This window comes from Trachemys scripta, chromosome 8 (genome assembly GCF_013100865.1).
Source record: "Trachemys scripta elegans isolate TJP31775 chromosome 8, CAS_Tse_1.0, whole genome shotgun sequence".
Lineage (NCBI taxonomy): Eukaryota > Metazoa > Chordata > Testudines > Emydidae > Trachemys > Trachemys scripta.
This window is the reverse complement of record NC_048305.1, coordinates 14,420,456-14,435,662: the sequence shown is the minus strand read 5'-3', so window position 1 is coordinate 14,435,662 and position 15,207 is coordinate 14,420,456. Positions and strand designations below refer to the sequence as shown.

At 42.6% G+C, this 15,207-nt stretch overlaps 1 protein-coding gene across 1 annotated transcript in view; it reads right to left on the bottom strand.

The window, feature by feature from the left end:
* Positions 1-15,207, bottom strand: part of PDLIM4 (PDZ and LIM domain 4) — a 98,288-nt gene that overhangs the window by 12,745 nt on the left and 70,336 nt on the right. Inside the window, exon 4 of the mRNA XM_034778270.1 lies at positions 4,248-4,426. Coding sequence (XP_034634161.1) covers positions 4,248-4,426 — 179 coding nt within the window. The remainder of the gene's footprint in view (positions 1-4,247; positions 4,427-15,207) is intronic.

The following is a 15,207-nucleotide window of genomic DNA, read 5'->3' as shown; positions in this document are numbered from 1 at the left end:
TTCTCCTCCCTCCCAGCGCTTGGGCCTCGAAACAGCTGTTTTGTGGGGCAGGAAGGGAGGGGGAGGAGGGGGAACGTGGTGTGCTGGGGGAAGAGGCGGGGCCGGGGCAGGGATTTGGGGAAGGGATCCAATAGGGGCAGGGAGGGGGCGGAGTCTGGGCGGGGACTTTGGGGAAAGGGTTGGAATGAGGGCGGGGCCAGGACCGGGAAAAAGGTGGAGTCGGGGTGGGGCCAGCGGTGGGGAAAGGGTGGAAGCAGGGTGGGGCCAGGAGTGCGGGGGGTCGTGAGCCCCACCGGCGCCAGAGAAAGTTGGCGCCTATGTGCTGTGCCCTACTTCTGTTTGGAATGTGCACTTGTTGGTGGGCAACTTAGGAACTCAAAGCTAAACCTGAAAGATCAGACAAGCAGGACTTGATTTTCTAACATTCTAATGGGCAGTTAGTGATCTCTTCATCAAGTCAGCAGTGGCAGGACTGGATTGGTCACCAAAGATGGAGATGCCATTATATACAGTAGAGGAACAAGATCCACAACTAATTAGGGAAGGGTGTACCACGTACGTCCTGGAGTTTAAGGTTTTGCAAGCTGCCCCGGGTGTTCTGTGTGTCACCAAACAAGTCTGCATTTGATTAAACCTTTTCATCCATGCATTACATTCTAGTTTATTTTCACAGAGATTCAATTAAACTCCCTTTCCTCCCGCAATGTTTTTTTGCCGATAGGGAAGCCTGTTCTAGGGGAAAAATGCAAGCCACAAAGCAATCTATGCATAATTCTCTGAAGGTTGTGATGCCCATGAAATCTTGAGACAGCGAGCTGAGCTGCTGCTGCTGAGAATCGTTGAGTGCACATGGGACTGCAAGTTGTTGCAGCATCTACCACCAGTGACTTGAACCGGACTCTACAGATTCGGTGCCAGTTGCTCTGGTGTCCTTTCCGCATGTCTGAAGTTCCCTAATTACCTTGTTATAGTGCTGTCATCTGTCAAGTCATGCATTTTCAACTAGGGAGTAAACTTGTGTTTTATCAAATCCAGGCAAATCACATACTTGGAAAAGACTGAGTTCATGACCCAATTCTGAACCTATGAATGCGTTCAAAATCAAGCACAAATGCATTGACTCATCACTAAAGCTAATCCCACTGTTTTTAGCCAAGGTATACAAAGCCACAGTCTTCTCTCAATGATTCCTGTGCCATCTCAACAACTTCAGCATCATTAATGTCAATGAGGCTGTACAAGTGTAACAGAGGGTAGAATTTGGCCCATCAAGTCCCCCAGGTGTGAATTAGTACAGACACACAGTACTCAACAATCTGAAAAAGCTTCTTCACCACTGGGAATTAATATGGGCATTTTTCCTAGTTCAGAACTAATGTATGACAAAAATAACCAACAGCCTCAAACGAAGATACTCCAGTCCGTAAGCTGGGCTGCATCAAAGTTTCAGCTATTCATCCGAGCTGTGTGTGGCTAGAAAAGTGTTTGATTTTCTATAAGCACTAATATACCACAGCCTGCCAAACAGCTGCATTGACCTAGATTTATAGTTGTCCCAATTTATTGGACTTAGTTTTGTATGAAAACCATAATCCCAAAATCTGCTCCAAGGCTTCACTTGGAAGACCAGTCACTGTACAACAGCAATCATAGCTTCTACGGGGCAAAAACCTTTGATAAGTGTCTGCTGGACAAACACTTCCTTAAAACAAGATACTGAAGTTTATGACTAACTCAGGACCATTAGCATCATCCCACATTGGGATCTCATCTGGTGACTGCTACCCTATCCAGTTCCATTAGCAGTAAAAGGATCTGAATCAGGTAGGTTCCAAATTCAGTAGTGATATAAATGATGGGGTAAGTTATACAATGGGTGTCAATCAGGCTGGCTGTAATGCCTGGCTGTAATTGATGAACTAGAGTAAAATGTACTAGTTTGGCATTAAGTGGACAGGCAAAACAGGGGGTTGGACTAGATGACCTCCGGAGGTCCCTTCCAACCCTGATTTCTATGATTCTATGAAAACAACTTCAGCCAACGTGATATCCACACCAGCTTGGCATCCTACAGGTAAATTGGGAATTGTGTGGGGATAGGTAGAGTGGGGGAGATCTTGCTTTTATTTCACAGCTTCCTGTTGACTGTTTGTCCTCCTACACACATCCCTTCTGTCCCCCAAACACTCAGTTACATGTTATTTGCGCATCTACAAAATGCCTAATTGGTGAAATTTATACCATTTGGCCACTGACATTACAACATGTGTAAATTACAATTTGTGTAATTGGCACCACTGAATTTGGCCCACAGACTCTCACGGGTGTTACCACTGATTGCTCGAAGAAGCATTTTGCTGAAACTTGCCTTGACCCTTTCTAATGAGCACAGAGGAACATGCCTGCCTCCACCTTTGGAGAGTCTGCAGAAGTTCACAGAGGTGGTTACAAAAATCCAGAGTCTCTGACCCATTTGAAATCCACACTTGAAGGGCAACTGTCAACTTAGATTTTTTTAATTGAATACTTAAAAAAACCAGTTGCTGACAGAACACCGTTAAATAGCATGTTCTGATTTTTTTTTAAAAAAAGATGCCTTTGAAAATATTTACCTTGGTTCATGTACATAAGGGTTTTTTTCATCAAAGGAAAAACTGAGTAACTGGCTATTTGGAGGAAACTTTGAGAGTGATTGTAAACAGCGTGTTGTCAAATGTACAAAATAAACTTAAAAAATAGAGAAAATCATTTTTACTGCCAATATCTGTCAGTTATAGTTAATTTAGGTGTTACTTGGAAGCATAATAGGTACACCATTTTCAGACAAAAATGTGGTTTTACCAAGTAGGAAACTTCCTTTTAAGAAAATGGCCAGTCAGACTGTTCAAACGTACAGATTATTGACCAGTTTTACTGACTACAGAGAAAGATGCAAGTACCCAGTCATCCTTGCTTATAGACCATCACTGGTTGTGTTGTAGTTCAGTTATGTGATGGCGCCAATTAGTCATTTTTCCAAAATACTAATATGTTAGGCCAACATAAGCTAAACTGCATGAAGAGAACTTTTGCTGTAGCAAAGCCGTTTAGCTGTGGTTAGTATAATGGGGTTCTGGTCCATGATGGGGCTCCTAGGCACTATGATAATACAAATAATAATAAATATTCAGCTACCTTGGTATAACATGCTTATATATTAAAACAACAAAGAGTCTGGTGGCACCTTAAAGACTAACAGATTTATTTGGGCATAAGCTTTCGTGAGTAAAAACCTCACTTCTTCGGATGCATAGAGTGAAAGCTACAGATGCAGGCATTATATACAGACACATGGAGAGCAGGGAGTTACTTCACAAGTGGCGAACCAGTGTTGACAAGGCCAATTCAATCAGGGTGGATGTAGTCCACTCCCAATAATAGATGAGGAGGTGTCAATTCCAGGAGAGGAAAAGCTGCTTCTGTAGTGAGCCAGCCACTCCCAATCCCTATTCAAGCCCAGATTAATGGTGTTGAATTTGCAAATGAATTTTAGTTCTGCTGTTTCTCTTTGAAGTCTGTTTCTGAAGTTTTTTTGTTCAATGACAGTGACTTTTAAATCTGTGATAGAATGACCAGGAAGATTGAAGTGTTCACTTACTGGCTTGTGTATGTTGCCATTCCTGATGTCCGATTTGTGTCCATTTATTCTTTTGCGGAGGGACTGTCCGGTTTGGCCAATGTACATGGCAGAGGGGCATTGCTGGCACATGATGGCATATATGACATTAGTGGATGTGCAGGTGAATGAGCCCCTGATGGTGTGGCTGATATATATGCTTATATATTGTACTGAGTGCAATAAGGGGCAAACAAACACCAGCCGCACACGGCATATACCTACATAAAATAAACAAACACTGACTGCTGCTCCCATATGACATTTTGATTAGAAACTTGAACCTTCAGCTCCAAGAACCCAGGTTCCCCAAGAATGTGGGATGGCTGCCATCTTCACTGGCACATTCAAAATTAGACCAGGAACCTCCAGAGCTAAAAGCTCTGCAGCTTGCGCTCAAAAGCCAGTACGCCCTATCCATGCTGTACCAGACGTCTACCCTTTACGGACACGGCACGGAGTGGGGACCTGTTATGTAAACCCTTCCCCCACCCCCAAAGCATAACACTTTATATAAATTGCTATTTAACAATGTCAAATTCCATCATTAACTGTTAGCAACATAATTCTACGATCAGAGTTTTTCTCACACCTGTGTGGCGAAGCAATATGGAGACCACTCATCTGTGCTGGCAAACTGGATTCGACATTGTTATTTGGATAGAGTCGCGTTGGATTATTGTACTGTAAGTTCAACATCTGTTTGTTGTCAGTGGGGCTCCCTCCGGGAGCATAGGGCACTGGTCTTCGGCTCTGAGTGGGCCCATTATCCTAAAAGAGAGAAGAAACAGAAAATGGTGAGGTACATGGCCCCAGTACTAAACAGCCACTCCAGCTATTCTTCGTAGCCTAGAACAGCATTTCATTTGTTGTTGTAAATAAGCAGCGGAAGAGAAAGAAATTCACCAGGAAAAAGGAAATTCACTTTTGACCCATAATTAGATCTTGCTGAACCTGTACAGCTTTCATTGGTCTGTAATTAAATAAGCTTGGCTGTTTCTCAATATTCAGCCATTGTTAATTATTTCGCATTTCTTCATTTCCCCCATATGATCCAGATTTATCTGTCCTGTGAAGGAAGAAAAAGGGGCATGACTCACATTTCAGTTATACCTTTTCATAGTACAGTTGTGCACTGTTCCGATTTACTCCTGATTCACACTGGTGCAAGCAAGATCAGAATCAGACCCCTGGGCTATGTATTCAGGTTACACAAGAGCCCAAATAAAGGGCCAGATCCTGACACCCTTTCTCACCTTGAATAACACCTTACTCCACAAATAGTTTAATTCATTTCAATGGTGCTACTCTTGAAGTCAGGTGTTACTTGAAGTGACTAAGGTGATCAGAATTTATCTCAAGCTAATCATTTGGTATCTATATTTACATTTTTTTGCTGTCTTTTTAGTGCCTGAGTGAAAATTAACATTTTGCAAGGCCAAACTGATGGAGGATCTGGTCTCTTTGCGGTATTTCCACCAAACAGGCACTGAAGCTTTGTAAAAAGACTAGTTTTCACGCTATTTCAGCTATACGAAATATTAACAAAGGCTGTAAAAACTACGGACAAATATTTGATCCTGCGCACACCAGAAGCTACAAAACACATCAGAAGTAACATTTACTGCTAGAGGTGCTCCCTGCCAAGCAAACTGTACCCATGTTTTATCTCCTTTAATATCCTGCTTTGTGAGCTATCAGTAGAAAGACGAACCGTGGTATATTGACAAGGAAAGACAGGTTATTTCATATCCAATTATCAAAAGCAGGGTAAAGCAGCTGAAAACCAAAGGGCAGTACTCTTCCACTTGCCCTGTGCTTGTTAGTTCCATTTGTGCTAGTCAGGTTCATGTCTGTATTGATGGAAGAATAGACATTTACAAGAGAGACATTTTAATTGTAATGTATTCTGGGCTGGGCTCCAGGAGCTACGTTGATTTATACCAACTGAGGATCTGGCCCTCAGTTTTCAACATTCTTGTATATTTAAGGCTCGTGAAAAGCTAAGGAGAAAAACCACATTGTGACCAAGTAATGGAGTGCACAGTTTGGGTTCTATTACCAGGTTTACTTTTAACTGAAATCATCCAATAAATGCTAATTGGAAACAAAAGTTTATTAGTGGCATATAGAATGAAATAATTTTATGTCCAAGTATAGTAAAAATTAATTGGTAAGAAAAATAAAAACAGACCCAGCTAGAGGCAAGGTTTTTAGCATCCAATCCTGAAATTCTTCCTCAGGCAAAACTCTTAACAATATCAGTGGGATTTTTGCCTGAGTAAGGAGAGTAAGATTGGGGATATATGGCCTGATCCTGCAACCACCTAAGCACGTGAGTAACTATGTATGTGAACAGTCCCATTGGATTCAGTGAGACTGTAGGTATGCATGAAGTTACTCATGTGCTTAAGTAGTCGCAAAACTAGGGCATTCTTTGTAATGCTATTTCGGAGACATATGGGGGAAATAATTGCTTCCAACGTATGAGATCAAATTATCTGTTAAAAATAATTCATCTGCTGGGAATAATATTTCTGTTTTTTCACCCGAATGATTCTTTAAAAAAAAAAAAACAAAAAAAACAAAAAAAAAAACCATCAGGCCACAGTTTCCAATTCCCAGATTTACAGTATTATTTTAAGGGAAATAAAGCAAATACTTTCTACCATGCCCCAGAGGGGAAAAGGAAGGCAATACATGTTTGAGGGAAAGCAATAGTGTAAATTGGCCAGATGGTAAATCGTTTTTAGTAAAAAATCATTGGTTCTTTGGAAGCCAATCCTGTAAATGTCTATGTCAAATAGGTCTGAAATTGCATTTCACCCCAAGGAAATTGAATGCTACCCTTTCCTGAGTCAGATGAAGAAACCACAGAGCAACAGACAGAGGCTAGTCTGGGTCATGTCTAAGGTTTGACACTTCTGTTTTACATGGATGAGCCACTCGAACTATGGGCCAAACTGTCCCCTGACAGATGCATGTGCAGCTCCCAGAGAAGCCAACACAAATACAACATGTGTGTCCATGGGAGAATTTGGATTTAAATTATTTGGGCTGCATGTTTCCCTCTACTATGGAGTAGAATGTATCTGTTTTGAAGAAGAGTGCAAGTTATCTGAGAGCATTATGCCACTGACCCAGTGCATGCTCTCACTCCATCTCTGCCCCATTGTAGGTACACAGTGAGTAGTTAGCGCTCTGCCGTGATGGGGTGTGCTGGAGGCAGTGAAATCAGGCTAGACTGCAAACTTATCCAACTTTAAGGGTTCTCAAGAGTAAATCTGCCTGGGGATTAATTCTTGTTCAAGCAATATCATCTTCTCCCAACCATCTTAACCCTTCTCCCTTGCATGTGGGCACAGAGGATCTTCAGTGGCACAGCTCCTGATGGCATCCAAGCAACCATAGAGAGGAACTGGAGAAGAATCCTTGTTACCTTTTGTGCAGGTATGGGATCCCTCTCCTTCTTGGTTGGAAGAAGCAAAGGAAAGACTTTCCTGGGTTGACCCCACGGGGTTTCTAACATTTGTTTCCCTCCCCCCATCTTGTCCTCTTTTCCATACAAGGGATGATTGGGGCCTTTACCATTAAGGTAACATGGGATCGTAATCCATTTCTGGAATAAAATGCACTTTAAAGTGGGCCTAGAAAGCATGATCTCCTGGGGCTCCTTTAATCTGAGGCAGTTTGTAAACTGTCAGGCATTCATTTCTGTTGAACAAAATGATGTGTAAATCAACAGCAAATGTGTCTTAAAAAGCTAAAAAATATTGCTTTGACACTCTCCAAAGTGCACAGAAATTCAGTGTTGGACACAGATTTATTCAGTCTTGTGGGGGCCTCCCCAACTACGCCCGGTTAAGCAGTGCAGTCTTGGAAACATTTCTGTGTGGAGTGGTCTCAGTTTGGTGATAAGCACAAATGGGTGTGAGGCCATTTGACAAGCAATGATGTCCCTTGCTGTGGTTTTGTGGTTGAGCACCGACGTGCTGAGCTCTTGAATATCTGGCCACTTATTCCGTTGACAGAATAGGAACTGACCCCTTTGGAAAATCTGTCCTGAGGGGTTCAGGAGAGGGGCTATAAGAGGCTGGCTAGGGGAATGCCTGTGAGAAGGCAGGGCTCTGTGCCCAGGTGCTGAGGTCTCCTTGAATTCCATGCTGAAAAGGATTTTTGTTTTTCTCCAGATGCCTTTGCTTTGTTTGCATTCCTAGTTATAAAGATTCGGAAAAACCCTTGCAAGACTGCTGTTATCTCATTTCCTGCTGACTCACCCCAGTAGCTCATGGGGCCCTTCTACTGTAATGCTCTCTCCAGATTCCTGTCTTCTCAAAGGGGATTGAACTTCTTGATTGCATATTCACTGCAAAGCTGCGTCCAACTTCTTTGTTTTCAGTCTGCCATGCCACTTCCCTGCAGTCACAAACAATGAGGCTTTTGTACCACATGTAGCCCTGGTGATGTGAGGGCTGGGATTCATTTAATTTTAGTCACTACTAATTGATCTGTAGTCATTATAACCATACATGGTATGAATTGTTCATAAGCACCTGCCCTCTCTGCTGTTTTCAAGGCTCTGCCATTCAGACTGACTTTTAACTGATAGCACAATGGTTATTTCCTATCTACTTAAAACCTTGGCCAGTTTTCTAGAATTTCACCTGTGGGTAACTGCCAAGTGTTGTGCCAGGGTGAAGTGAAGGAATTACTGGCTATTGGGAGGTGCAGAAGACTAGTATTGTTAGGAGCAACCACGCTTTATACTCCCTTTCCAGGGACAAGGTAGGTATTATCTTTATTTTTGGACCAACTTCTGTTGGTGAGAGAGAGAAGCTTTCAAGCCACACCTTGTTTCTCTAATATTCTGGGACTGACATGGCTACAACTACACTGCATACTCCCTTTCCACTCAGGATCACTCTCCTGCCCTGGTACATGCTCTCACTGTGACCCGCTTCCCTTCACTGCCAGTTCTCAAACCCTTCCTCAGAGCCTAGAAGCTGACCTGATGGTGTCTCCAGACCTTGAAGATCAAAGGACCGATTCCAAGTCCTACTGGAAGATTTCAATTGGCTTAAATGGGATTGGGCCAAAATGCACAAGCGCATCTGGCATTTTCTCTCCCCGCACTGGAATGGGTGCAATAAGTTCTTTGAGTAGTTGCAGTCTTTGATGGGTTTATTTTCTTGGACCACACTGCGGATTCAGGCTGTGGCTTAAGAGGAAAAACATGGAGAATATTCAGTCTTCTGGGAGGTCACTTGTCTTGGTCTTTCTTGGTTGTACTCCTTCGGTTGCCTGGATTGGTTTCAGACTCCTTTCTCAGTACCTGTCTCAGAGTTTTCAATGAAGGCCATGCAAGATTTTACATAGTACAAAACGGTCATGCCTTAGCCCTTAGAAATCTAGATCCAGATTTCTTTCCAGCTCAACGTTTAAGATTACAAAAATGTCCCCAATTTGGTGGCTAATTTTCTTTACTCTGCCAGCTTTTTTCCGTTCTCTATAGAACATATCCTAGTTAGAGGAGTTTTAAAAAAAATTTCTTATGGAGTTTCGCTGCTAAGAACTAGTTTTATCAAAGGGAATTCTTTTGGTCTTCAAGAGAGAAGCATTAAAATCTATTTTCTCATGCTAGCCTTCCAAGATCAATTATAAACCACAACAAAAACTAATGGAATTTGTAGCCGGCTTTTGGGATTCAATGGAAACTGGCTTGTGGGGCTTCTCCCTCATGATCTGTGTTTGAGTCACAAATTAATTTAACATGAGGTGCTGAGGTGAGATCTCAACATCTGTTGGTTTGATTTTGTTACAAACGAGAAGATACTTAGAGAATCCTGGCAAGCTGCTGCTTTGCACCAGTTGAGAACAAGAGGACGGCAATGTTGAGGTCATGTCCAATGTGCAGAAGGCACACTTCTACAGAAGGTTATATGGCTGAGGCCAAAGGAAGCAGAGCACAGGGCCAACCACAAATGAAATTGGAAGTTGGAATTTTGAGGGATTTAAGAAGCCTAAACCCTCCCGTATCGATTCTTGCCAAAGGAAGGAGACTTGCAAGGGGCCGTTCAAGGTGGAAGTCCATTCTAGGCACCACCACAGCTACATCATAGCTATGTGGATCTGCTGCTGCTGAGGTGAGATCAGGTATTGAGACTTTCAGAGCAGGGGCAGTGTTTTTAGAAGCCCTAGCACAATGGGGACCTGATCCTTTGGGTCCTACTCCAGTACAAAATTACAATAATGTGATCTGTTGCTGTCTGAATGCATTAATTGGTGCTGTGCTAGCTGTATGGTAGACTCTCCACTGGTCAGCTCTGGGCCAGGCTTTCTACTTCTTCCTGACTATTATATGGATAGAGGTCTCTAACTCCCTTCCTGACCCAATGTGGGAGAGAATACATAGAGGAAAGATGACAGAGTAAAGGAGGAGGAGAGCTTGGGGCCATGGTGAGGAAAGGATTGGGGGGGGGGGTACATCTGTTAGGAACTGGGACATGGACTCTCTTGCCTAGTAGTTGGAGCAGGAGTCAGGCCTACAGGGCAGAATAGGCATCCAGAGAGGAAAACTGAAGTGAAGGTCCGGACCAGAGTCAGTGGCCAGATGCCAGAGTCAATGGTCAAGCCTGAGTCAGATATCAGCTGGTTTTAAGGGCAGGTCTGCTGATGCCCTCCGCTAATTGGGTGGTTTAGCCAATCAGGCAGTGCAACTGGGGTTAAGCTAGCTAGCAGGTAAGCAGGCTAACTGCAAGCTCTTACTCCTGACAGCATTCTTCATAACATCAGTGGGTCCCAGATCCCCCAAATCAGCTTGATCAAGCTAACACTCCCAAGAACAAACATGTGAAGTCACTGTTTTTCTCTGTGTATTTCCTAGGAACATTTAGTTCAACTTCATGTTTTCCTCTTAAATATATACATCACCCATTTATTAATAATTTACATCCCTCGGCACTGCCTATACATTAACGGCTACTGATATGTATGGCCTTATGGATGCAGTCCATCTATCCCGACAAACTACTTCCAGAAAAAGGAAAATGCAACACAGTATGGCTCGGAGTGTTTTTTTTGGCATGGCATAGAGGAAGTGAAAGGAAATTATACATATACATTTATGGTAATAGTAGCATTGGCAGCAAGCCATGATTACATGCATTAAGTGCATACTCTGATGAGGTACATTAAATTGGCTATTGTACTTGGAGCTACTGGATTTTTTCCCAATAAATCCTAAAAGCCACATTCTGTCAGTCTTGCATGCACTGAGTAGTGCCTCACTCCACAAAGAATCTTAAGCAATGGCACTAAAGAATATACTTATCACAGGTTTCAGAGTAGCAGCCGTGTTAGTCTGTATCCGCAAAAAGAACAGGAGTACTTGTGGCACCTTAGAGACTAACAAATTTGTTAGTCTCTAAGGTGCCACAAGTACTCCTATACTTATCACAGGAAGAGAAGGGCAAAACTCAGTTGTGCTGTCTATCACTAACCGGTGCCCTTTATTGTTACCAAACATCTCAAAATGGAAAATACCAAGTGAACTGTTTTCTGAAGAAAACAATCAAGTTCACAAGAGTTACACTAGAAAATCTGGAAAAGAAATGGGGGTCCCCTGCCCCACAATTAGATTTATTTTCTGAGTTTGGCTTTTTCTTGAAACACAAACACTTCTCTAATTTAACTCTTTATATGAAAACCTTTTATATTTTGTAACAGTTTTCGGGACTGAGGTGGACCGTGTTTATACCAGTGACCCTTTGCACCACGGGCTCTTACAGGTGTACACTGCTGGCTGTAAGGTGGCAACAGAAAAATAGATACTTGTTTATCTCAAGTATCTAGTTCAAACAAACCCGTGTAACTAAATGCAAGGACAAGAAAAAGGCTGCTGGCTCTGGAATGCTGGTTACAGAGTCCAGCACACATGAAAGGTTTTTTGTTTGGGAGGATAATTAGCTATTTATAGTTAAACAAGTTCACTCCTGACCTTTCTTTATAAAGGATGGAACAGAATCTGGTTTTGCAAGGCTTCTTTCATATGCAGCATATCCTATGAAACCTCAAAAAGCAATAAGATGCAGCAGGAAAATAGCCCGAAAGCCACCAGTACTGGACATCAAAGAGTACTCTGTACAACTCTCTTTCTCTTGTCCCACAATGCACCGACGCTCTCTGTACCGATGTTAAAACACAAACTACTTTATTCTGCATCCACTTAAAAACTCTTAATACAAATATGTAAGTTTCTACATTGCTCTCATCACAATGGTATCTGCAATATATACAAGGGAAACAATAGAGACGTTCAAGCTGGTATTTGGAACAAAGCGTACATTGACAAAGTGTTTGATTGATGTGTTTTTTTAAAAAACAAGCATGTTATTAAGCTTTAATTGAAAGGACACAAACCTTCTTTATCAACATGTTTAGAATATAAAGCACAAAGCCTATTGAAAAGCCATCATGACAACATCATCTTAAATAGTCTGTTCTGACAGATCATCAAAGGGGAAAAAACCTCAAACTTTGGCTCAGCTGTCCAACTGCTAATGCTATTGACACACAGCGAACACTTCTCGGCATGGCTGTCTGACAGCCTGAATACTTTAACACATAGTGCCTCTCTAAACAATCCAACAATTTTCTTAAAATGGAAATTATGCAATTGAAGGAAAGTGATATTCTCAGTATTGGGGATCTCCTCGTTTTTAAGAAAGGGAAAATTTCCTACAGTTGAAAGACAACAAGTTGTTTGGATTTGTAAAACTATCCCCTGCTCTGCTTTCGACCTGAACAAAGAGTCAGCAATGAGTGATTCAAAAATGTGAGATCCACCTTCATGGGAGGCTGTTTCTATACTTCTTTCCATCTCTGGAAAGTCACTTTAGAATCCTATCCAAGTCACTGGTGAATCTTTTTTCCCCACTAGCTCAGTGCAGCTACAGTTTCTCACCTATTACTCCATTCACGCCAAGACACAGCCAGTGAAGTTCCAAGGATCAAATGTTTTTGAAAATGCCTGGTCTCCTCCAGTCTCAGAGACACAAAGGAGAGGATAAAAAGAAGTAGGATGGAGGTTTCAGTAGAAATACAGAACTATACACCACTATGCCAGTTTTACTATGACCAATGGCTTGTCTACAAAGCAAGCTAGTGCCTGGCAAGCCAGACTACAGCACACCACACCTTGCTGCACAGTAACTTGCCTTGTGTGGAACCTGCTCCAGCGGTCCTGGAGTGAAGCTTAGCATACTGCTCCTCTGGGACCTTCACTGCACTGCACTGTAGCAGGGTCCACACAGCAAGTTAGTGCTCGGCAAACTAGTGTGCTGTAGATTTACACCAGGGGCAGGCAAACTTCTTGGCCTGAGGGCCACATCAGGTTTCTGAAATTGTATGGAGGGCCAATTAGGGGAGGCTGTGCCTCCCCAAACAGCCAAGAGTGGCCTGGCCCTCATCCCCGCCCCCTCCGACCCCCCCCCCCCCCCACTTCTCACCCCCTGACGACCCCCCTCCCCAGGATTCCTGCCCCATCCAACCCCCCCTTTTCCCTGGTCCCCCCCCCCCCCCCGGACTCCCTGCCCCATCCACCTCTCCCTGTCCCCTGACCGCCCCCTGCCACCCCATCCAACCTGGTGCACTGTAGAGTCACAGCCTGGCCTGCCATGCACTAACCTGCCATGTAGATGAGCCTTGGGCCCTAGATCAGATCAGTAAAAGTGGTACAACCCCCTAGTGTAGACACAGTTACATCAGTACAACTGTTCTTATTATGCTATTAATGTATAGGAATGGAAATAAGCTATCCTGGTATAAGCATGAGTTATATAGGTATAGCTGTGTTCACAATAAAGGTGGGACTGGTATAACCATGATGGGGCAGGGGGAGAGAGGCACACTTCTAACCAACATAGTTGCACTGGTACAAAAAACCCCTCTGAATACAGACCAGGCCTAAACTGAGTTTCATCATCACAGAAATTTGATCTCCATACTCATCAATAGGGTGCTATGATTTTGCATGTAGGTTTGTTGCCCTCGCACAAATGCTTTTCTCCATTATTAATTCACTAAGGGCCAGACTCTAAACAACGTATTCATCTTGAGTTGTAACTTACTACACGAAGTAGTCCCATTCTAATCAATGGTAGCACTCAATGGGCCAGATCCAGAGCTGGTGGAAATTAGTGTAGGGGAAAGAGCTGAGGATCTGGCCCAACGTGAGGAAAGGTGGCACAATGTGGTTTTAATTATTTTGTGCCCTAGGTGTATATTAAGGAAGGGGGACGTGTCCACATTTTTTTAAAAAATATATAGTCCATCTATCTTAGACCAAGATTATGGGTGGCAGTATCAAACCCGATGGTACTGTAGGTCAGGGGAGAGGCGTCAGGAATGTGCAGGTTAACAATCCTCAAGCTTTTTAAATTAGCTTGTAACACAAGCCTTGGAAGCTGAGCACATCTATTCAGCTAAACATTTCTAATATAAATGTTCCCCTAACCGGGAAAATATGCAATCAGCCAGGAATTTTGGAAAGAATTAGAAAATTAGTCTCTCTCTCTCTCGCTATGGAAGACAACGTTTATCATATTTTGTAAATGCCTTTTTGTACAGTCAACAAAAAACATAAAGACACTTTTCAAAATGTGACAAGGAGAGCTTTAGACTGCCTGCTTAATGGGAATAATGGTGGGATTCAAAATTTCACAAGATCTTCCAGTAAGGATTTGCATCTAAGCCCTTTCCTTGGCAAGTGGAGGCACTCTGTCCTCACTCCATAATGAAGGCTAAGATGCTGGTGGTATCAGAGCTCATTTATTCTCTGTTTTAGATATTGTCAAACTTCCTGAGTTGACTGCTCTATGCCCTCCTCACTCAGAGGGAGATATTCTATGCTAGGCACATGGTTTCTGAAAGTTTGGGAACTTTAGCTCTCTCATTCTGAATTTTGATACCTAGCTTGGCAAGATACATACACTCTGATTTGGCTTACTGCCTTCTGAATGCTTCCCAGCTTTGCTGCCTCAAATTTGGTTGACTCAGATAGTATTAGGATTTTTTTATTTTATTCTCTTTGTAAGGGATTCTGCAAAATGCTTTATTTGTCTTTCTGTCTTTGTTCAGCTAGAGAGCTTCAGTAGTGGGCAGGATTCCCTATTATAAGGCAGAATTTTTAGAGACAGTTGTATAATACTTAACTCTTAAACTTAAAGGTCGGTTCCAACGCCAACGTTCATTTACTTCACTGGGTTTTGGCTCAGGCTCGTAAAGGTTGAAAGTACAAATATTAAAAAACTAGTAATCCCTTGTTATTCAAACACTCACACTTTGTGAGATAGGTAAGTGTTATTAACCCCATTTTATACTGAGGCAGAGAGGTTAAGGCCAAAGATTTCCAACTCGTGTACCTAAAGAGGATACCTAAATAAGTGAAAAGAAGAACAGGAGTACTTGTGGCACCTTAGAGACTAACAAATTTATTAGAGCATAAGCTTTCGTGGACTACAGCATCCGAAGAAGTGGGCTGTAGTCCACAAAAG